The sequence below is a fragment of the Lissotriton vulgaris genome, chromosome 4_1 (assembly GCF_964263255.1).
Source record: "Lissotriton vulgaris chromosome 4_1, aLisVul1.2, whole genome shotgun sequence".
Taxonomy (NCBI): domain Eukaryota; kingdom Metazoa; phylum Chordata; class Amphibia; order Caudata; family Salamandridae; genus Lissotriton; species Lissotriton vulgaris.
The window spans coordinates 638129848-638155078 of NC_141691.1; the positions used below are offsets into that span (position 1 = coordinate 638129848).

At 39.1% G+C, this 25231-nt stretch overlaps 1 protein-coding gene across 1 annotated transcript in view; it reads left to right on the forward strand.

The window, feature by feature from the left end:
• Positions 1-25231, forward strand: part of PKD1L1 (polycystin 1 like 1, transient receptor potential channel interacting) — a 1739639-nt gene that overhangs the window by 1254993 nt on the left and 459415 nt on the right. The window contains exon 50 of the mRNA XM_086964902.1: positions 2853-2988. Within this exon, the coding sequence (XP_086821028.1) occupies positions 2853-2988 (136 nt within the window). The remainder of the gene's footprint in view (positions 1-2852; positions 2989-25231) is intronic.

Sequence of the window (25231 nt, forward strand, 5' to 3'; positions counted from 1 at the left end):
TGTGGTTCTCTAATCTAGCAGTCAACATCAGGGTGAATGTCTACCTCATCTTTAGAATTCAGGGCTTCTATTTCAGTACACTGGGAAGACTTATAGGCAATTTCTGAACTTATAAGAGTTTTGTGTGGATATCACAGTATTCTATCTAAATTTCTACATTAGGTCAAGCTAAGTGTTAGAAAACAAATGCTTACAAATAGTGTGAATAGAATTGTTATGAATTGATTTTAGAACAACACCTTCCCCTTTGCCCATTGTCACTGGTTAATATTTTGTTACGTATATGTCAGAGATATGTGCAGTGATGTAGCAAAGGTGTTGTGTGACCCCAACCCCTGGGTACATGTTAAGCTAGCCCCTCACTCCTCTAGGCACCAGTGCTACAGTACCTACTGTACTAACAATAGCTAAACCTCTACTTAAAGCTACTCATTGTACGTGTCTTTTGTCTTTTCCCTAACTTTCCCCTCTCATATCCACTCTCCTTTTAAATTATGCCCACTGCCTGATTTCATTTTGCCTCTTTTCCACTCTCACGCATCCTGATGTCCTTTCACCATTTTTTCACTCCCCTTTCGATCTCACCTTTAGGGCTCATCTTCATGGTCGTCCTCTCCAAATCTGCCTTTACTTTTACTCTTGCTTCATTCAAATCTCCCTTCTCCCAAACACATATCTTCTTTGTTGCTCTTCTTTTCCCACAGTTTTATCCTTTATTTCTGTCCATCCTATCTATTTACCTTTCCTTACCTGTCCCCTCTTTTTTCCATTATTTTTCTCCTTTCTTCCTCTTTTCTTTACCATCCCATGTCTGTTTATTCATTCTCATTCCCCTCTCGTTTTTTCTGTTTCTCTCCGTCTCATTGTTGTTCTTTTGTATCTCCTTAGTCCGTCGTTTCCTTATAGTTTCTGTCACTTCCCTACTTTCTCCCTCCTTTATATCTTGACCATGTTTTTTCTATCACATTCCTAGTTGCCGTCATCTTTCTATCCACTCCGGACCAGATTCCTTTCATGTTGCCTGCCTCCCTTCTTGCTATTCTTCTTTTCTTTATCTTCATTGCAGTCCTTTTCTTTTGTTCTCTGTTCTCCTCGCCACCCTTCTTTTCTTTATAAATAGCTATATTTCTGTCATTCCCATGGAGAGCACTATGACCACAGCCTCTTAATGCTTGCCTGTGTGTCTCTTTGTCTCTGTCACTTCCCCGCTCCTCCCCAGGAAGAGTCAACAAAGCCAGGCTCCTGGGAGGCGCAATAAACACAATGCCCCCACCCTCTTGTCTCCGAGCCCAGGTAACACTGCACCAGCTACAGCATTGATCTCTATGAACCAGGATAGTCAACCGAGCTAATGAACTAAATATGTCTGTTTTCAGCTACAGTAGACATTTTCTAGCTGGTAATTTCTATATTGCATATTCTGTTGTTTAGCTTAATTTCAATTCTCACTTGTTACCTAATCTAAGGACTGTAAAGTACTATAAGCTGGAACGAGAGTGGTGTTAATTCCCTAAGGAGTTGATTGCCCCCCTCTGGAGCCTGGTTTCCAAAAAGCAAAATCAGGTTAGCATACATTATTAATCAGAAGTATGTATGTCTCATTAATATGCAGTTCAAATTGAAGCAAAATGCAATAAAACAGAGGACGAACCAACAAGGGGTCGCCTCAGAAGGGAAGGACCAAGGAAAGTTAGTCAACTCTCAGAGAGCAGTTAAAGACCTTCTACTCTGTTCTATATTAAAAGTGACCTCATCTTCCCTAAAACACACAAGATATCACATTTTACACACCTATACGCAGTTCTCATAAGACTGTCCAATCAGGTTAAAACAAGATGATACAATTACAATTACATATTTGTTAAGTTATCATGGTTTCTAACAATGCAAGCTTCTTTTGCATCCTTCAAACTTACACTATCTGTAACTGAAGAGGATACATGGACTAGGCTGCACGCTGCAGATGTCTTCTTGAATATGCTGTTCATTAATAATACTCCATGATTATCGCAAAGAAAACAAAACCTTTCTTGACACGAGAAAGAAGGAAATATAACGCTATGTTCGACAATTAGAACTCCAGCTCACCTAGTAATATGTTACATGCACAAAGCAAGTTGAGCATTGTTCTGCAATTCAAAGTTTGGATATTAACAACTTCCTGTGTGTTTCGCCTAAGTAGCAATTTAAAACAGATCCCCTCTTTTCAGATGTAATTTTAATGAGAAACCCATTTCACCAAGACTAAGAGTGCTTTGGTCGTCCAAAAACATACACTTCTCAGATAGGTGCAGTCTTACACCAACTAAAAACTCGCTATATTCTACATTTTACCAGTTTTGTCCCATAAATTCAAAGTTGTATGCTGTGCTTCATCCTAGAATGTAATAAATTCCCAGATCTATTACACTTGAAGTTAGCATCTGTAAATGTCAGAAATTAAAAGAGGTAAATGCAGATGTCCTTAGCCACTTGCAATGCAATGCCCTTTGAAAATTGTGTGAGGTGTCAAGAGTATGACTCAAACTCGAACCTAATTTCTCTCTTTGGAATAACACTCTTAGTAATGTGTTTTTTAGAAGAAATGCTATCTCTTGAAGAACTCCTCCAGTATTATAGGGTTAACTGTTTCTTTTCAGGGAAAAATATCAACTTGTAGTCTTACTGTACATTATATTGATGCTTTGCTATTGAGGGTATGGCATAATGTTCTGAATATTTGAACAACGCACAAGATAACAAATATGCTTCCTTTGGCATGAATATATGTATGTCTCCGGCCATATAAGCAGTGCAGTAACCTTTGTGCAAGTAACTATACACATTTTACTTCTACATTTCCATTGTCTTAGAGTACAGCAGCCTTTCAGGACAGCCATTTTCCCATGTCCGCAAAGTATTACCACACTGGTGCAGTTACCTGGCCTGGGGTGTTTGTATGCTGATTTCAGCCATCTGTGCTGTGATAACAGGAACCATTGGACTGAGGTAGGAAACATTGTATTGCAATTCTTTCTCAAACCAAGGTGATTGTTCAGCTTCTTGATCCAGAAGAATATTAAGAAAATGCAATTTTCTGAATCTGTGATACTATTGAATGCTATATCCAAGAAAATCTTTAGTACCACCGATTTAGTTTTTGCCCCCAGAGGTACTCATCTTGACGTACCTTCACACACCAACAACTGTACATTCTCTGCATGTTTCACTTGTTTTTCGCACAACAATGGCATTGATGGGGCCAAGGTAATGCTTTTCTAGATTAAATATTTGTGCTATTCACATAATGCTGATCCAGCAGAAAGGGAGTTTGCAAATTTCTATCATCTGGATCCAATTTAATACCTAGGGGTCCCTTTCAAGCTGCATGAGTTTAAAACATTTTAACACATTTTCTACAAACTATTTTATCCTCTTTCCTCTCTGATGAATCTTTTTTAGTGGTCAGGGATTGGCAAAGGATTGACAGAATTCTAAATAAGAACCTAAATAAAGGAATAATCATAAATATAACTAATTGACATTATTAAAGACAAACTCTGTTTTCTTATAAATATGCTTTATCAAAATAAATCTTAAATGCTCATCAAGTACAATACAGCTCGAATCATAGTAACTCACAATTATACATCTCAATTATCAGTGTCGTGAGAGAGTGGATAGGCAAAGAGACAAAAGAGTAACAACGTTTCAAATAAGATTAATGCAAATTCAGAATATCATACAAACCTATTGCACAAAATACTAGAAGTCTGGTAAGCTACTCTCCGGCCGAGAGAGTAAGCTCTGGCATCCTCAAGAAGATATGAGGTGCAAAGTCAAAGAGTCAGGATCAGCAGAACAACCAACCAACCAATTAAGTTGGGGAACAGCAACACAGCTCTCTCCTCACACAAAAATAAAAGAATGAACGTGCCCCCAACCCTTTCAGTGCTAATAGTTATACCCTTAACTCACTAAAGATCCAACCCCCATGTATCATCACACGGAAAATTATTGAATCCCATTGGTTTAAACCAAGGGGTGTCTAGTTACTCCATTTTCGATGTGTCTAACTTTCAACATTTCCTTTGTCTTTATACTACTTTCGTCATCAACCTCAAGTAGAGGAAACTCAGATAATCTTTTTCGCGGCTTGCAAATTTCTCCATCTCGCTAATGTATAAATCTTGTAGTACAAGTGTCCACATTCTCCGCTCGGCAAGGAAGTTCCATTCATAATGTTCATTGTTTCCTCCACAAAACCTTGGCCCTCATCAGGAACTCATGAAGGACAGATTTCATATTTTTGCAGTCTACATTCTAATAAACAAATTAAAACCTAAAAAGACTCTTGAGGCCTTCCCTGCAGAACAGTAAAATGCTCTCTAGGAAAAACAAATACACATGTGATTATTGTTATTTTACAAAACTCCACTATAAATGATTTGCTTGCATTTTCTTACGTTATATACATTATTTTCAGTTAGTGAAAAAGAAACCTGTTGCTTTTGGCTCTTATTTCTGCAATAATCGTGTGCATTTGCGGCCTACTACAAAAGTACTAAAAACACTCATTTCACCCAGCATGTGCTTGCACAGTTTTTATCATCCCCTTTTTAGTTTTGCACTGTTCATTTTCACACCAATTTGTTAATAATCGACACAATGAGGAGTTCAAACCGATCAGGTTTTATTTCGCGAAAACCCTGCTCCATTATTGCCTTCATTGTTTTATTAGACAAATACTGAAATATTCAATGTTACTGTATCCCTTTGCCTTCTCAGAACAGTGCTCCATTACTTTACCTAAGAGGTTTGTGCTTTTTAGGCATTCTTACATGCATATGCATATGCATATGTACAGTGTGCCCAAATTGTGATATACATTTCTAGGATAAGTTGGCTTTTAAGCTACAGTTGCAATCATGTCTTTGTCTTGATTATTTGTTTGTTTAAGATGACACAAAGATCCTTATATTTTTAGGACTTTTGCAGTAGATGGCCGCATGGCATTTTGGTGAGGTGTCATGCTCTCGCCATTCACAGCTCATGACATCACACAGGAAATCACTATATTGAATAACCAATGATCACCGAAATTGGATGGCTTAGTTCTGTATGTCAGCAGCAAAATATATCCATGATCACCAAAGTGCACTACAACTGAGATGATTGGACCAACCTGACTAGTGCAGCTCATCCTATCCAGAAAATACCACAATACTGCAAATACCCCAAAAACCACCATTGAAGGCCCATCAGGTTCACTGTACTCTGTGTAGGCTGTTTGAGTCATTCAGACTGATTGAGAATTGCCACATCTGGAACACTAACACAGACAATTTTAATCAGGGCTGTAGTTGCAACTTTGTAAACCATAATAATACGTTCAAGTTTCCCAATACATTTAGGATTACCACAGCATACTGTAAGCACAGCATGTTTGTACTGCAAAGATATATGCCAGCGGTCATAATCTACCTTCCCAAAAGACAGAATATCCGCTTGACTCTCAATCAATCCACTGTATGTAAGCATAAAATACCAAATAGAGAGTCAGTCAGTGGCTACAGGTAACTGGGCCTAACCGCTGGGCCTTGGAAGTCTTTAATATAGTCCATACATGCAGGTTCATCCCATACTTTGAAATTGTTCTGTAATAAGCACAGAAAGTGGATGCAAAGCTTAATAAAAAAACCATCATCTTAATAAGGGATCTGCATAGATAACTGTAGTTTCAGCAAAAGTGTGTCTATTACATTTCCCTCGCCATTATACTACTAAGCACTGCATCCTAAGACAATATGAGAGCACATTTCTGGTCACTGACACACAATATCAAACAATTTTCACATACTCACAACAAAGACAACATTCTACCTACCATGCACTTCCCTAAGGTGTAGCATGCTACACATCCAAAAATGAACGTTGGCGCCCTGCACTGGGTGTGAAGCACTGTAAACAAGCTGCTAAACAATACAATATGATCAGTTATGGTTTGAGTAGTTTTCAATTACTGGAGAATTTAATTAATGTTGGGATTTTGCTTTGGAGCCCAAATGTCACTCTTGAGAAGACATTTTAAAAGTTTTTTTTATTGAACAAAATAGAATTTTTTATGAGAAAACTTAACTATAGTGCAACTTTAAAAAGTTTTTCTGTCCATTATTTTGGATTTTTACAATGTACTTCATCACTTGCTATAACAGAGGACTAATGTGCACAGCCCTTGACGTAGCGGCAATAGGCCGAGTTTATGGTGTTCAGTAGGGTGACTACCTAACTTCATGAAGTTATGGACACTGTTTCTGGTCCTGGGATTTTCACCTTCAAATAATTACAAGTATGCAGACGACGTGGCAGTGGTTACACCGGACCCAGGGTTAGCCATTATAGAAATTGAACAAGAGGCTTCACTTTTTGGCACATTTTCAGGGTATTCACTAAATAAAGGAAAAACACAAATAATTAAAAATAGTTGGGTAAACTATCAGGATAGAAGAATAGCACCGGAAGTCACGTATCTAGGGGTGAAGATCACGTCCGAGCTAGATAATTTAGTTGAAATCAATATGAGACCACTGTTGGAGAAAATTAAAACAAACACAGAAAGAATGAATAATTTGCATCTGACTTTAATGGGGCGAATAAATACCATCAAAATGATAACATTCCCGAAAGTGCTGTTTCTACTTAGATCCATACCTCTATATTTCGAAAATGTTTGGTTTAGCAAATTAGAAAATATTTTGAATAAATTCATTTGGGTGAGAGGGAAAACAAGAAGAGCATATAGACATTTGACGGTAGATAGGGAAAAAGGGGGCTGGGGAGCTCCAGATTTCAGGCTCTATTATTGGGCTGCAGTATTACAGTACAGTAGGGTGTTAATTGGAGGAGGAGGAGGAGGTCGGGACCAAATAACGGATAGAGAGGCGGGCTTACCCAACGTGTATGCTGTATTGCTTTGGGAGGAAGCTGAGAATGGGTTGTTCAACACTACTGATTTTACGTATTTTAAACATACGAGATTTAAGACGTTGAATGCAGTGTATAGGGTGTGGAAAGGAGTGGCTAAAAAATTGGGGCTAGGCAGATTTAATGTCTATACAAGATTGTACACAAATAACTCACTTCCGAGGGAGATCTTTAAAGATGTCACTATGCTTGGTTGGTATAATAAAGGCATTATGCAGATAGGGGATTTACTGGATGAGCAGGGTAATATCACACAGTTTGGAATACTCAAAGCGAAATTTGGGCTAGAGCACAACAGTTTCTACAAATATCTACAAGTGAGGAGTTTTCTAATACAAAAACAAGGTGGTCCGCTGGGAATGCGGCAGTGCAAAATTATGGATTATATAAAAGTAACCACCAAATGCACAATAAGATACCTCTATGCAGAACTGAAAGGAACTAAGTCAGATGAAAGGGCAAAATTCGCACAAAAATGGAGGGAAAAACTGGGATCAGGCTTAGAAATCTTTCAGGAGTCACTAGATTTGGGTAGAACGGTGCTATGCTCAGCAACCCTCCAATCGCAACACTACAAAACAGTATTTTCACTTTACCATACACCGGCTAGAATTGCCCAGTGGGGCGGAACAACAGGAATAACTTGCCCAAGATGTAATGCGAGCGGAGCGGACATTGTACATATGTTTTCGCAGTGCCCACAATTATTTACTTTAAAAATGGCGATTGAAGAATTCTTTGATAAAACACTCAGGATCAAGATTAAGCTACTAGATGAATTAATCATTTTAGGGGTGGTCGATACGATGGAAGATATCCCAGTAGAGTTTATTTTTGTTTCAATAGCAGTATTCCGCATTTGTATAGCAAGGAATTGGCTGAATAAGACTCCTCCGATATTTGCAGACTGGATTGCCAGCCTCCTCACTATATATAACTTAGAAAAGGCAATATACGGCAGGAAAGGTAAAAGGGCCAAGGCCTTAGGCAAAAAAATATGGCAACCAATCACGACATGGAAGAATAGCAGGATAAATCCAGAATAGTGAAACAGACGCTTGATTTGATTTGTATTAGAGGATGGTTTTCTTTGATTTGTGATATCTGCTTATGATATGAAAATTTGTATAAAACAGAGAAATGTATATGAATTATATATTTTTTACCACCTGAGAAATTGGTATGTGCTGTAATACATATGTTGGAATATGTCGGAAAAATTCTGAAAAATTAATAAATACGTTTAAAAAAAAAAAATAATAATAATAATTACAAGTAAGTGATGTAGACTATTTACCTTAATGTAGGCACACTTACACTACATTCCACAAAATGTATGTGGTTTTCATACTAAAGCGTAGGATTGACAACAGTGTCCGTAATGGCATCGAGTGAGGTGGTCACCCTAGTCTTCAGTCACAGTCTGCACTCAACACCTAGCTCCATTGTCCATTGTCACTGTATTCCCAGCTCAGGGTGGGGTTATGACATTTGACCTGGCCCATCACCCACTAACACGGTATCATGTTTAGCCACTCCTTGCACCCAACCCTGTATAACTCAAAATAACTGGGCATAGACTGGGCACAGGGCTTAGCCATTTGCAAAATATTGCACCCAGCCCTTCTATCTACAGGACCAACTGTGCACTTCTTTTGTTGTGGTCAGTGAGTTCTGGGTGTAGGCCTTTAACTACACTCATCCCTTCTAGCTGCCAAACCAACTGCCAATGCCTTTAACCCAGTTACAGCAAGCTCTGGATCTAGGGCCGGAATAGGTAAAAGACCAAGCCCTGCATCAAACACAGTATCCAATAACAACTTAAGCAACCTTTGGCCATTACCAGGTGCATTGTGTGTTAAATCCCCTAATCGTATAATGCATTCATGGATGGCACTGAGGATCTGGAGTGTCTCAAGCCTCTTTTAGATCCGCTTTGTAGAATTACTTTTGGGAATACAGTGAGTTTTTTGTTTATCAGAGGGTCTTTATTTTCTTTTAATCTCCTCCCTCCAACTGCCCCCTTTCGCGGGTCAGGTAGTGATCCCATAACACCTGTATATGGCCCCTTCAATAATAATGTTGTCATTCTGTCCACTGATATATCTGGGAATCTGATGATTAATAAAATGTCAGCTGTGTTATCATGGGTCCTTTGAATGGATTTGATGATACTGTGGAAGAATCTACATTTATGGCTGTTTTTCAGGGCAGTATCTATCTCTCTGACACCCCACATTCCGCCCTGTGTCGGTTGATGCTCATCCTGCCCTCATATGTCCCCAAAGACTTATTTTTCTACAACATAGGTCCCTCAGTCATTTGCTGATCCCATGCATAACAAAATGGAGGCCATGACACAAATATTTCAAGACATACCCAGCCAATCAAATCTCCTAGATATGTGAACTCCATCAAGTAAGACTTTTTTCTCTTCTTTTGTTTACCCTTTGATGCAGATCTGGAACACTTTGTGAAAACACGGTCAAAAGAAACACCTGAGTAACTCTTCGATGTCCATCATATCCCTTTTTATAACACAAATACATTGAACACTACTGTACTTGGTTGCACCAAGCGGGTATATCTGATTATAAGTATATCTTCCTATTAAACTCTGTGAATTTTTATTCAGAAATATTTTTCAATAATTTTTCTGGTATGAAACTTAGAATGGAAAATACTACTTTTATGACCCTTACCCTTTTAATTTTACCCCTATTGACAGATTCCCACACAGCTTAACAAAATTAAGGTGAAAACATGATTTGCGTGCCATATACTATGCAGATTCATCAACATAGGACAAAGTTATTCAGAAATCAAAATCTACTTATTAAATTGTAGTTTTGCCATAACATTCAAGATCAAGATTACATATTACGGAATCATAATTTTATTTAAAAAATCACGATTTTATAATCCGAACTATGTATTTTCTTGCTCCAGAGGTTTTTGCAATTCCGTAGGCAGTTTTGTAAGGACAATCATGGTTAACCAGTGCCACAGAGACTTTTTTCTTCAGCTCAAATCCCAATTTCAAGATGGGAGGAAAACGTTTAAAGTTGAAGACTTTCACGAAACAGTCACATTTTAAAAAAACATTTTTATTGACAATGTTATGAATTGGGCTTGCCACCACTTGAAATGGCAGAACTATTTTTGCCTCTATTGGCTGATAGCCTTTTTGCTTTTTTACAAAAACTAATGGGGAGCTTTCCATGATACCCGAAAAGTCTGGGATTTGGACCCAGCTACTTTACCTCATCTAAATTTGGTGAAAATCAGCGCAGTGCTCCATGCTGCATATGTTCTATGTGAATTAACATGGGAAAATTCACTTTCAACCCTTTCCATGCTTTTATATTCTTTTATAGATTTTCAAGAAATACCTCAAAATAGCATGAGATTGCATTAAACTTCTGGAAGTTTGAGGCTGTTCCGTCAAACGGTAACAAATTTAGCTATTATTACAGAGTCTCAACCACAGACTGCATTGTATGTATTATATGCATTATATATTACATTTTATCCAAAAAATGGCCGTGGCTTTGGAGAGGGTGAGTTGGCCGATATGTACATCATTTTCCACCAGACCAGTTTCCAATCCTCTAGTTACATGCCACTTCCTTACTTTTGTAATAGTTGTCCTATTCAGTGTAGTTAAAAATCTGTGTCAGAGTTGACATAGAGATTGTGGATACCTTTCTTTGTACCAGCTTTCTTTGATTGTTCTCAATTAGTATACAAAGCTGATTGTAGTAATTTAAACAACACAAGTATAAATTCAGTCTTCTTTATTGTCTCCAAGTATAGCGACCTACAGCAACTTACAGCATCCACTAACTGCCAGCTCCAGAGCTTTCCCCACAACATTCCATGTTACATCACCAATAGGAATGTTTCCTATATATCTCCCCCCTTACAAAGGAACACAACTAAACAACAAATCAACATATATGATAAAATATACAGAGAGAATAGATACATAACCAAATCAACAATTCAACATATGTGAAAAAAAATACAGAGAGAATTGATACATAACTAAGACAACACCTTCAAGAGTTATCAAGACCAACCACTTTGCTCAGGTTACCAAAACCCCATTCTTAACCACCCTCCAATGCAACCACATTCTTTTTCACCCCAAACACTCTACTAGGTTGAGAGTACTTACCTCTCCCCTTTTTTTAACAATACCTCCATTCTTCATTGCCACCCAATCTCCACATCACCAGTGAGTAGATTTCACTCCTTTTTTGTGATCATACCCTTGCTTGTAAATGCTCTGCTTTTCTCTCACTCTAGATTTCATGGCGTCCCGATCAACCCAGAGCTGTCTCTTGTCTTGCAACTACATCGGTGAATCTTTAGTAGTTTAGTAGTAGTCTTCCTTCCTTTAAGAGCAATAATGGGTGATACTCTTGTAATGGAATGTAGAGTCACTCTATGAGCCCATACCATTTTGTTCAAGTCAAGAATGCTTTCTTTGACAAGTTAATGCCATAAAAGTGGTCATATCATACAACACTACATTTCATTTACACTCATTCAACTCATGTCTCCAAGACAATCCATTGGCCAACAAAAGTTTAATGTTTTCCATTATGATACGGTTCCCCCTCTCAACCAAGTCATTCACCTGGGGTCTGAACAATGCCACCTTTTCATACTTGGTCCACAGGTGATCTAAAAAACTCACTATCTCAGATGAAACAATCTGTACCCCATTGTCGGTGGTAAACACCCTAAGAATGCCTTCTTCCATAAAAATGTCCTCTAAGGCTTTCACAACACATTCTGTCGTTCTGTATTCCATAGTCTTTACAACAAACCATTTACTGTGGTAATCTACAATGACCATCAAAAACCGGGCGTGTCTTCCCAATCATTCTTCTGGACCAATAAAATCCTTTGCCAAATGTTCCCACGGTTCTCAGGTAACTCCTTAAAACACAAGGGCGGTTCGCTCACCACTTTGCTCTTATCATTATTAACATACGCTATGCAATCCCTCACTTTGACCTCAACCTCTCAATCCATTCCTGGCCACCAGAAAAACTGTCTCAACCTTTTCTTGGTTAAACTTCTACCCAAATGTCCTTCATGTCCCATAACAATGAACTTTGCTTTTAAACTGCTTGGGGGAACCACACAGCCACCCCATAGCACCTTAAACCTGCAAACACTTAATTTATCCTTGACGACACCATACAATCTCATCCTCTCACTATCACCAACTTCATGATTCCAACCTCTAGTAATCAGATTTTTCAACTTTCCATATTCATCATCTTCCACCATATCCCTACACCAGTCATCCTCAGTCAATGCAAACCCAGTCAGTTCATAAATGTCCACCTTAACTTGCTTATCTTCTTCTTTATCACACCAACCATCCTCAACAGACATTCGGGGAAAACAATCTGCAATGACGTTCTTATTCCCCTTAACATAAACCAATAAAAAATTGAAATCCATTACCAACAACAACCACCTAGTTAGTCTTGGTGTCATATCACCTTCAAGTCCTTTACCACATGTGAATATGTGCAATAAAGGCTTGTGATCCATTCGAACTGAGAAGGGTAAACCCCACAAATAATACTTGAAGTGATTTATCCCCCAACAACATGCCAATGCCTCCTTTTCAGTAGTAGAATGGAACCGTTCCGCCCCTTGCAGTCTCCAGGAGGCAAATCCTATTATTCTCTCTTGTCCATCCACCCTCTGGGACAACACAGCCCTCAATCCAACCTTGCTGGTGTAAGTGGTCACTATCGTTTTGTTGTTTACATTGAAGTGACATAGCGCCTGTGACCAGCTTACAGATGCTTTTACATCAGTAAATGCACGTTCACACTCTTCTCCCCATTCAAACACAGCCATATTTTTCAATAACATCCTCATGGGTTCAACCTCTTTGGTAAAATCACTTATACATTTAGAGCAGTACTCCACAAGCCCCAATAAGACTTTAACTGCTCCTTCTTTCGAGGGCTGGGTACTTCAGATATAATAGCCTTCACAGTACTCTTCTTAGGTTTAATACCTATTGCAGGAATGGCATGTCCTAAATAGTCCACTTGTTGTTCTTTTAGTTGACATTTCTCTTTTTTTATGGTCAATCCATGCTTTTCTATTCTTGATAATACTTTAACACCTCATCATGCTCTCCCTCAGACCCACCACCCATCAATATATCATCCTGAAAGTGTAGGACGTTCTACATACCATGAAAAATACCTTACATTAGTTATCCTATTCCTTTTGTAACAGCTCTCATCAAGTCTGGTATAGATCTTACCTGTGCACTGCCGGCACCACTTTTTCTTTCAAAATAATTTTGTGGGCAAAGCCTTTCAACAATCCCAATTTCTCTGAGAAAACTTGAGGGAATTCTTGTGTTCTACTTTCCCCTTCTCCAATCTCCTGCACACTAGTTTCCATCACCATGACAGGTTTATCAGCATTTGGATTCAGAACAATGTTTAAATCCTTCTGGTGTCGCCAACCAAGAAGATCTGAACCCTTCTTTGTTCTATACACCCTTCCTCTCACTACATTATTTTTTTACCTAATATTCATCCATCCCATGCATATAATCTGTATCCTCTTGCCACCGCATCCTACAGCTTTCATATCAGACACTTCTATTTTTCCCTTGAAACATTCCACATATGTGTTCATTCCCAGAAAAGTGAATAAACTACCTGAATCAACCAAATGCTCACCCCATCTAGATTTATTTCACAGTGTGGTTTCTCCAATTTACAAGGACTTTTCAACTTTACCTTATTGTCATTCTTTACGTCTTCTCAGGAATCCATTTCATGCACTTCATGCACAGGCTTGACAACCTGATCCACTGACAACACCACCTCCTTAATTTCTTCACACACATCCTCTAACATCTTGACGCCTTGCAGCTGCAGCCTACTTTTCGTTCTACAAACCTTAGCCAGATGACCCCCTTCTACCACAATTCCAGAAAATCGCATTTCTGGTTCTACACCTGGTACTTGAACTGATGTGTCCAGGACTACCACACCTATAACAAATTATAGTTCTCATGTCTCTCACCGAGATCTTAATTCCAACCACTCCTGCTCTACCACTCGTATCCACTCCAGTGTCAATCAATTGTTCCACTTGTTTTGACTCCTTTTTTTATTTCTACTCTGTTTACCTCAAGAACACCTTCCTCAATAACCTCCCCCACTTTTTCACTCCCCAACTCCATGCCCTTAAGCCGCATTCTCCATACTCCTAGCAATTTGGATTGTCTCCTCTAAATTAGAATCCTACGCCAACAATTTCTCTTTGACTGATTGACTTGATTGTTAGTATAACGCATAGTTTGATCCCTAATTAAACCTTCTGTTAGGTCTTGAAATTGACAGGTGACAGCCAATCCCCTTAACCCCTTGACCGCGGCACAAATTCCGCCTCCGCACATGCCCACTGTGACGTTGGATGGCCGGGAGCCGTTCGACGCATGCAAGGGGTTAATGCAGCCACATAAGTCGAGTATATCTTCATCGTCTCTTTGCACCCGCAAGAAGAATTTGTCTCTCAAATACCATATTTATCTTTGGTACAAAGTGCTCATCAAGCATCAAAATTGACAATACTTTGTTGCGCAAAACCCAAATAGGACATGTTTCCTTCACTTGTTTCTGGAAACTAAAGGCTCTGCGTAAATTCCTTCACCTACTGCCTATAGAGTGCAGAAAAACTATTGTTCACGCTTTAGTGACATCCCAACTAGACTACGCTACTAGTCTATACTTGAGCCTACCAGAGTATCTGTTCAGAAAGGTGGAAACAATACAGAACGCAGCCGCAAGGCTTATAAGAAACATTCCCCTCAGACATCGAATCTCACCTCACTTGCGCAGCCTTCATTGGCTGCCAGTAAGGAACCAAACAGAATTCAAGGTACTCACCATTACCTACAGAGCAATAAATGGCACCAGCCCCCATTACCTAAGGAAACGAATTCAAAAATCCCATCAGGCAAGAAATGTTAGATCAAACCACCAAGAACTTCTTGTTACACCTCGTTTTGCCAAAGCCAGAACAGGTGGACGCTCTTTCTCTGTCAAAGCAGCCATCCTCTGGAATTCCCTACCCCTACAAATCAGGAAGGCCCCTTCGAAGCTTAGTTTCCGTAAGTTGCTGAAAACTTGGTTATTCAGTTTACCCTAGCCTCTGACGGGCCCCACTATGCTGACTCTCCCACTCCTCCTCTCCGTGCAGCGCTGGGACACTCCTGTTGGGGGTAGCCGCACGCTTTACAAGATACTTTTTGAATATAAAGCATCATTAAGGAGATGTCATACACATTTGCAGCTTGACCATCCCCAGCGCCCAATGATACTTCAGGCATATCGTCGTACATTCTTCTAACCTCATTCCCTAGATGATGCAAGAGAATTGCTTGTCTTGAAAGAGGTCCATATTTGTCCCCTCCTATCGCAATCATGATGGTGAAAAACATATTCTTCCACCTTTTCCTCAGAATTGCTGGTTCATCTGGCACAGGTAAAAATCGAGAGGTGCCATCATACTTTGCTCAGCAATCCTAAAATTACAATTTAATAAAACAAATTAAAATAATTAACTAAAACAATAAATTAACATAAAAAATTAATATAATAATCTAAAAAATAAAAATGCTCCCAACATATTAAAAGTGCAAGATTCCGCAATAGCACTTTCTCAAGTGAAAATAGTATTCTATTCTTTTCTTCGTTTCTTCCCACTTGGAGTTTGTCCTCCCTTCATTTTGTGCTTCTGGAGTTCCCTTCTGGTTGCAGCCAGAATGATCAGATGGTGCATGAAACAAACGTCCAAGGAACAGGTATATTCTTTGTTTAATTATATAGCAGGAAGATTTATACAAGTAGGTGGCAGGATAATTGTCACTTACATCGCGCTACTCCAAGCAGGGTGATTTATTCCCAGTTAGGCAGCAGAGGTCAAGCGTAACGGAACCACTTGAGAATCAATCGGGAACTAATGTGTGTGAGGTGTGCACGAAAAGACGCTTAAACAAGGCACCCTCAAACCTTGTTATCTGCGTGGCAACCAAAGCCCTTCCTCGTAGGCAGCTGAAATCTCTCTCGAGCCTCGGTGTCCACACTCGAGCATACACGCATAAACAAGACAGCACAAGCGCTAAGGTAGAAGCACAAGTGTGCTGTAACGAACTGAAATTCTTTAATTTTCAGAAAAAACATCCAATTTTCCTCACGTTTTCAGAAAAAACATCCAAATATTCCCCACGGTTCATTCCTCACAACCGTTTTCTATAAAGAAACGGCAACAGTTTCTTTATCAGTTCGCCGATTCCACACGCTGTTTCGTGTCACATACTATAAAAATGCCTTTACAAGCTATCAAAATCAGTTTTATTCTGCAGGCTCCATGCATTTTACCATTACACAGCACCGGTTCTCCATATAAAAAAACAATGGCATCAAAGTCACGGTTGCCAGACGTTTTCAGGGAGCTTTCCTTAAGCTCTCCAGGGGTGGAGGTCACAGGTTAGGATGTCTGCCCCCTGCGCGGTCACTCGTTGCCAAAATATGTAGTAATTTACACAACAAAAGTGTAAATTCAGTCTTTACTGTCTCCAAGTTCAGCAACCTCCTGCAGCTTACAGCTTTCACTAACTGCCAGCTCCACAGCTTTCCCCCTCAACGTTCCTTGTTACATCACCAACAGGAATGTTTCCTACAATGCTTTATTTCGGCAGAGCTGCAGCCTACACAGGGTGGCAAACATGCACCACTGTCTCAGTGCAGCAGTTGTGTCTGCATTGTTTATCAAAGAATGCTTCTTTTGGACTTCAGGGGCAGGGACTGAGTTCCCCAGAGTCCTGTGCCTGCCAAGGTGTTGGGATGCTGCTCAAGCAAAGTTTGGGCACCATCACTTACACTGCTTCTGCCCATGGTGCAAGACATACTCAGGAATTTGCCCGGGCCAGGAGCAAACCTGTCGGCACCTGTTAAAGGCTAGGCTGTTCCACTCCTTTTGGCCCTGACGATTTTTGGCCTGCTGACAGTATTATATAAGCAAGAGGTAGGCTTTTTATTTTCTTCTGTGATGCAAATATAGGAAAGAGAAAGGCTATCACACCCAAAAATAACATAGGGAAGATGATGAAGGCAACAACATCTATTGCTTACTATTTAAGTTCTGTTATGGGTGTAATAGCCTCTAAAATGGATATTGTAATAGTAATGATTGACACAGTCCAACAGCAATCTTCTCCTCCCCATTTAGAACCTAGCATTATTATTGCAAATTGAGTAGACTGTCCACAAACTGGGGCTGACACCCCCACATTGGGTGTAGCAATAGATGTGATTCCAGTCCATGTAGTTAGTTCTCCTTCCCTACACTACTCAAATCTGAGTAACAAAACTGAAATCGAGTAAAGTACTTCAAATGTACTTGCCCTCTCCCTCACACACACAAAAGGAAGAGAGAGGAGAGGGTTAGCAGATTGACTAAGAACTGTTTGCCCTTACAACATCAACCTGTTTAGTTCTCAAATGGTCAAATATAAAAGAACAAAAAATCACGTAAGGTGGGAATGGATGAAATAACTGCAATACTGAGATTGATGGCCGTGGACTGTTAAGACATTCAAAATGCAGTCATGAAATTGTGTAGTCAGTTGCTCCAAAAGGTAGAATTAATGATGATTGATGTTTGCAAAAAATAGCAGCTAAGCTAACAGATATGACAGATCACTCACTGGCTAGGATAAACCTATCCTTGGCAAAATCAAACTGTAATGAGTATTCTAGGAAATCTCCATATCCAGATTCTTTAGCCCCTGCACATATGGTCACAAGACATCATACCAATGAAAATGCTGAGAGAAGCTTAACACACCTGCCTTTTGGCAACCCTTCAAATGAAGCCCCCAAGGGGGCTCAATAAACCTCTTTACAATCTAATCGCCACCCTATAGCCTCATATGCAACACTACAGGGGAGATCTAGTGCAGACTGCGGTTAGCCTTCTAGTCTTTTGGTCCGGTATTGCCTGGCAGCGCTTTTGTTGAGCGTGAGTGGATGAAGTCCTCGCACTTCAACTGATTTCTTGAAGAGACAGCAGTGTTCCTGTTTCGCGTCTCCTCACAGGAGCATTTCTTGTATATTTTAGTTGTACCTGCTCAGTAATAGTGGCACTTTCTTCCCCTTAGACTTCGTTATTCAAAGAGGTGTGCACACCCTTTTTTTGACCTGCCAGAAGAGGCTAGTGTTTCGAAGTCCGATGAAAATACATTTTGTGGATTCCTGAGGAGAAAAAGAAGATTCATCACTGATTCTGAGACTAAGAGACTATTTTGTTGGCTACTAATACTTAAAGGACAATTCTCTTGAACATCAATCATTCATTGTATTGTATGAAGATATTCTATGCTTTATATCTACTTGACCTCATGAAGATAACTGAGATTATTATTACGCTGTTTAACAATCTCCATAGAGGGGCTAGCCTACGCAGAGTTCAGGTAGAAAATAGAGCCTTTTATAGAAGTTAATTAGGCATTAGGAAGTTAGGTAGGTTGTATTAACTTTGTGCTCTTGTCATTTTAGGTGTAAAAAAGAAGAGAGGGGCTCTTAATTACCCAGAGGGAAATGGAGCGCCAATGTACTATAAAGTAAAACAGAAGGGTTTTCCCACTGGGGAGTATTGTAACCTGTTTCTAGATCAGGATTCAAACTCACAACCATAAATCACACCATTCATTTTGTGGAACTAAAAAACACTTACCAAGAAGGAACATATGTAAACAAGTTAAAAAAGGGTACAATTTATTAAAAATATTTCGGTTACAAAATTTATCGACAAAATTATCAATTAAAAACATATATGGCATAAAGATACACAAAAAAATATATAAAAACACAGTCAGGGCCACCTAACGTGGACGTGGAGAAATTAATGTGGAAAGACACTGCTATCTGTCTTTATCATTTCATTTCGGACATCTAGTTTGTCAACAATGGAAGGAATGTTGTTCCTTTGAGCCAAGATTGTTGTTGGCAACGCCGAATATGAATTTAAGTTTTAGCGTCGACGCGTTTCGGAAGCTTCAACTTGATAAAGGCTTCCTTCCTCAGGACCAATTTATATTTCTATTCTCCACAACGTGAAAGAGTTAAACCTAATGCACAAAAAATATACAATACAATGCAACTGTTATACCGACATGTGGTGTTATATAAATCACATGCAGATCTTTTTAATATGCTTTGTTTGCTGCTAATTTATCCCCTTAGTTTTTCCATTCCCCTTTCTGAAGATATGTTCAAGAATATTCATTCAAAATCTGCCACTGGCTCTTAAGGAGAGGTTTCTAATGGACCCACAAATACTGCCACAACCATGTTTTGTACATTTGTCCTTCCTTTTTTTAAAAAAAACTAACAGTGCACTTTTTTCAACACAAAACTTTATCTAAAAGGCCCTATATATTACACAGTGGTCTCAAATTACCTTTACTATTACTAAAATACATTGTACTCAAATGTAACCTTCTGGTTAGTGTTGTCCACATGCTCTTGTCCCATGCACAACCACACACGAGTGTCTTTCATACCAATGAATTTATGTTGAGCACTAACCAGAATGGTTGTGTTGCTCGTAGAAAGCTACCAAGAGTGTAGCTCCTTGTCGCTTGTGAAGTCATCAAGCTTTTATGCTTCAATCTGGAATTTGAAGGGGTATGATGTTAAGTAAAGCATGCCCAAATGTTGATATTTTATAATTAGGCTTCTAGTGCGCGCTTTCTAATTACCTTAAATTTGTTTTCAAATGCTTGTATTTAGCAACTTGTCTGTTCGGAGAATAATCCAAAGACAGAACTGGCCCAAACCTGCGTAGATTGCAGAGAATAAATTAATACATTTACCCTTCTAATATTGCTGCGATAGTAGTCAATTGCAACTGAAATCTCCTATATGTATTGTCGAGTTTGCATCTGAGTAATATACCTCTATTCGTCTGTGCCAACCGGCGTACTTGAGTTAAGGGTTCCCCTCCGTTTTGAATCGTTTTGTACTGCAAGAAATATGTTTTTTTATATTTTATAAAGTAGAATGGGCTTCTACCTAAGTAATACTTCCTGAACCTGAGTTTCATTATTCGTTCTTACCTAAAAGACGGGTCTTGTCTCCGTGGGTGGGGTTCTGTTTGGCAGCCGGGTAATTTTACTCGAGGCTGCGTAAAAAATACAAAGCGTGCGTGCGCTTAGGTTTTATACATTTCAGCGGTCTTCGATTTGCTAGCTATGTTGGCTACACCATGAAGACTGGTTTAACGCGCACACAGTCTAAACTGTTACTCTCGTTTTTTTACCCAACAGTGGTTCACGAACCTTAATTTTATTATACATTCTTACCTAAAAAACGGGCTTCATCTCCGTAAGGGGGGTTCTGTTTTGCAGCCGGGTACTTTTACACGTGGCTGCATAGAAATACAGAAGGTGCATATGCTAGCGTCGGTTTGCTTATTTTGTTAATTACACGATGAGGACAGGTTTAAGAAAAGCCCAGTCTAAACTGTTGCTATCGCTATATTGCCCAGGATCCCTTTCTTACCTGTTATTCGCACACGACTGGTTTCCCCGGGTCTGCTGTTCTAAGGCGTCTGACCGATCACCGCTTGTATTGTGAGAGTATCGACTGCTCTCAACGTGGTGGTCGCTTTTAAAACTCGTCATCGGGTCACATGGTTATGATAAAACCCCATGTGACTCGTGAGAGTGTTATACAAAAAAACGCGAGTTTCTCTGTTTTTTTTAACTTTATTTTGGTTGGCAATAACAAGGCTTTAAGCTGTGTTGCTATGCCAATGGGGCTGATGTTATTTGCAAAAGATTCCTACTTCAGAGTCAGATATTATTTGCAAACGATTCCTACTTCAGAATCGGATGAGTGTGTCCCCGCGAGTGCTAGTTGCTAGATTTTTATATTATTTCACCACGAGGTCTTCGCTTTCTGTATTTTGGTTGAAAACGTCTAAGCCTTATTTTTTATTTTATTTTTATTTTATATTGTAACGCAAAGATATACATTTCCTGTCTATTTTATTTTGGGTGATTTGGACAAAGCTATATCCTATGTTACTGTGCCGCATAAGCCAATTACTGGGTTTTTATTGTGTTAATTCAATAAACCACTGAGATGTTAATGTTGGCTAACGGTACTGGTATTGATCTATTTCTGGGTCAAGAGTTATCATCTTGGGGAGTTCTTTTATTAATCTAGGTTACTATTCTCATCCAGTCTTCTTTCGTGTTGAGTCCATGGTTGACCGTATCTAGAGTGGAGATATACCACTGCTCCCTATTTTTACGTTTTGTCTCCAGATTACCTCCTCTTTTTGAGCCAGTTATTTTTTCAATGACAAACCATGAGAACTCAGTATGTTTATGTTGCAGTCGTATGAAATGATCCACCAAGGGAGCATTCTCTTTGTTAGTTTTCAAGGCGGATCTGTGTTCTAACAAACGCAGTCTTATCTCCCTGCCTGTCTCTCCTACATAAGCTAGCTTGCAGGGGCACAGGATTATATAGACAAGGTTGCTACTTCTGCAATTGTTTAAGGTTTTTGAATTGATAGTATAGTTATTGTAAGTCAAGGATTTCCCTACGATACAATTTTCACATATAGAGCAATTGCTGCACTTGTAATTTCCCACAGCTTTATTACCATTCAATGTCAATTGGTTGTTTGGGTTCTGTTCCCTGTAGGTATGAACTAGGTTTTGACGAATGTTTTCATTACGTCTAAAAGCAAATATGGGTTTGGCCAATTTAACTTCCTTACCATCATTTAAAATATGCCAACTCGAGTGAATCACATTTTTCAGCTTGTTGCTGATGTTTGAGAATTGGCTGACAAAAACTAATTTTTGGTCATTCAGTGGCTTTTTTGCTCGGGTGGGGTCTGGATGTATCATTGTGTCACGATCATAAAATCGCGCCCTTTTGCACGAATTCCTGATTAGTTTTTTGGGGTAACCCCTCTCTTGTAGTTTTTCACTTAATTTGTTGGCATGTTTTGCATAGTCTTCAAGAGTAGAACAATTTCTTCTAAGGCGAAGAAATTGTCCGAATGGGACATTATGAACACAGATCCGCCTTGAAAACTAACAAAGAGAATGCTCCCTTGGTGGATCATTTCATACGACTGCAACATAAACATATTGAGTTCTCATGGTTTGTCATTGAAAAAATAACTGGCTCAAAAAGAGGAGGTAATCTGGAGACAAAACGTAAAAATAGGGAGCAGTGGTATATCTCCACTCTAGATACGGTCAACCATGGACTCAACACGAAAGAAGACTGGATGAGAATAGTAACCTAGATTAATAAAAGAACTCCCCAAGATGATAACTCTTGACCCAGAAATAGATCAATACCAGTACCGTTAGCCAACATTAACATCTCAGTGGTTTATTGAATTAACACAATAAAAACCCAGTAATTGGCTTATGCGGCACAGTAACATAGGATATAGCTTTGTCCAAATCACCCAAAATAAAATAGACAGGAAATGTATATCTTTGCGTTACAATATAAAATAAAAATAAAATAAAAAATAAGGCTTAGACGTTTTCAACCAAAATACAGAAAGCGAAGACCTCGTGGTGAAATAATATAAAAATCTAGCAACTAGCACTCGCGGGGACACACTCATCCGATTCTGAAGTAGGAATCGTTTGCAAATAATATCTGACTCTGAAGTAGGAATCTTTTGCAAATAACATCAGCCCCATTGGCATAGCAACACAGCTTAAAGCCTTGTTATTGCCAACCAAAATAAAGTTAAAAAAAACAGAGAAACTCGCGTTTTTTTGTATAACACTCTCACGAGTCACATGGGGTTTTATCATAACCATGTGACCCGATGACGAGTTTTAAAAGCGACCACCACGTTGAGAGCAGTCGATACTCTCACAATACAAGCGGTGATCGGTCAGACGCCTTAGAACAGCAGACCCGGGGAAACCAGTCGTGTGCGAATAACAGGTAAGAAAGGGATCCTGGGCAATATAGCGATAGCAACAGTTTAGACTGGGCTTTTCTTAAACCTGTCCTCATCGTGTAATTAACAAAATAAGCAAACCGACGCTAGCATATGCACCTTCTGTATTTCTATGCAGCCACGTGTAAAAGTACCCGGCTGCAAAACAGAACCCCCCTTACGGAGATGAAGCCCGTTTTTTAGGTAAGAATGTATAATAAAATTAAGGTTCGTGAACCACTGTTGGGTAAAAAAACGAGAGTAACAGTTTAGACTGTGTGCGCGTTAAACCAATCTTCATGGTGTAGCCAACATAGCTAGCAAATCGAAGACCGCTGAAATGTATAAAACCTAAGCGCACGCACGCTTTGTATTTTTTACGCAGCCTCGAGTAAAATTACCCGGCTGCCAAACAGAACCCCACCCACGGAGACAAGACCCGTCTTTTAGGTAAGAACGAATAATGAAACTCAGGTTCAGGAAGTATTACTTAGGTAGAAGCCCATTCTACTTTATAAAATATAAAAAAACATATTTCTTGCAGTACAAAACGATTCAAAACGGAGGGGAACCCTTAACTCAAGTACGCCGGTTGGCACAGACGAATAGAGGTATATTACTCAGATGCAAACTCGACAATACATATAGGAGATTTCAGTTGCAATTGACTACTATCGCAGCAATATTAGAAGGGTAAATGTATTAATTTATTCTCTGCAATCTACGCAGGTTTGGGCCAGTTCTGTCTTTGGATTATTCTCCGAACAGACAAGTTGCTAAATACAAGCATTTGAAAACAAATTTAAGGTAATTAGAAAGCGCGCACTAGAAGCCTAATTATAAAATATCAACATTTGGGCATGCTTTACTTAACATCATACCCCTTCAAATTCCAGATTGAAGCATAAAAGCTTGATGACTTCACAAGCGACAAGGAGCTACACTCTTGGTAGCTTTCTACGAGCAACACAACCATTCTGGTTAGTGCTCAACATAAATTCATTGGTATGAAAGACACTTGTGTGTGGTTGTGCATGGGACAAGAGCATGTGGACAACACTAACCAGAAGGTTACATTTGAGTACAATGTATTTTAGTAATAGTAAAGGTAATTTGAGACCACTGTGTAATATATAGGGCCTTTTAGATAAAGTTTTGTGTTGAAAAAAGTGCACTGTTAGTTTTTTTTAAAAAAAGGAAGGACAAATGTACAAAACATGGTTGTGGCAGTATTTGTGGGTCCATTAGAAACCTCTCCTTAAGAGCCAGTGGCAGATTTTGAATGAATATTCTTGAACATATCTTCAGAAAGGGGAATGGAAAAACTAAGGGGATAAATTAGCAGCAAACAAAGCATATTAAAAAGATCTGCATGTGATTTATATAACACCACATGTCGGTATAACAGTTGCATTGTATTGTATATTTTTTGTGCATTAGGTTTAACTCTTTCACGTTGTGGAGAATAGAAATATAAATTGGTCCTGAGGAAGGAAGCCTTTATCAAGTTGAAGCTTCCGAAACGCGTCGACGCTAAAACTTAAATTCATATTCGGCGTTGCCAACAACAATCTTGGCTCAAAGGAACAACATTCCTTCCATTGTTGACAAACTAGATGTCCGAAATGAAATGATAAAGACAGATAGCAGTGTCTTTCCACATTAATTTCTCCACGTCCACGTTAGGTGGCCCTGACTGTGTTTTTATATTTTTTTGTGTATCTTTATGCCATATATGTTTTTAATTGATAATTTTGTCGATAAATTTTGTAACCGAAATATTTTTAATAAATTGTACCCTTTTTTAACTTGTTTACATATGTTCCTTCTTGGTAAGTGTTTTTTAGTTCCACAAAATGAATGGTGTGATTTATGGTTGTGAGTTTGAATCCTGATCTAGAATCAGGTTACAATACTCCCCAGTGGGAAAACTCTTCTGTTTTACTCTTGTCATTTTAAACTACAGATTACCACTGAAAATTCTCACAATACCAGATCATCATTGGTGTTGAGGGAAGTCCGATGCTGGTTTCTGAACCTGGCGGTGGTCTCTCTGTTGTCCCATTCCCCTTTCCCCCTGCTGGGTGCTAGAGACAGGTTATCTAATTATAATCTGTATTGCACTTGCGGGGAGGATTTGGGAAGTTCGCATCTGCTCCTTGGTAATAATCGGCACAAAGAGCGTTCTGACAGATTGAAGTGCCTT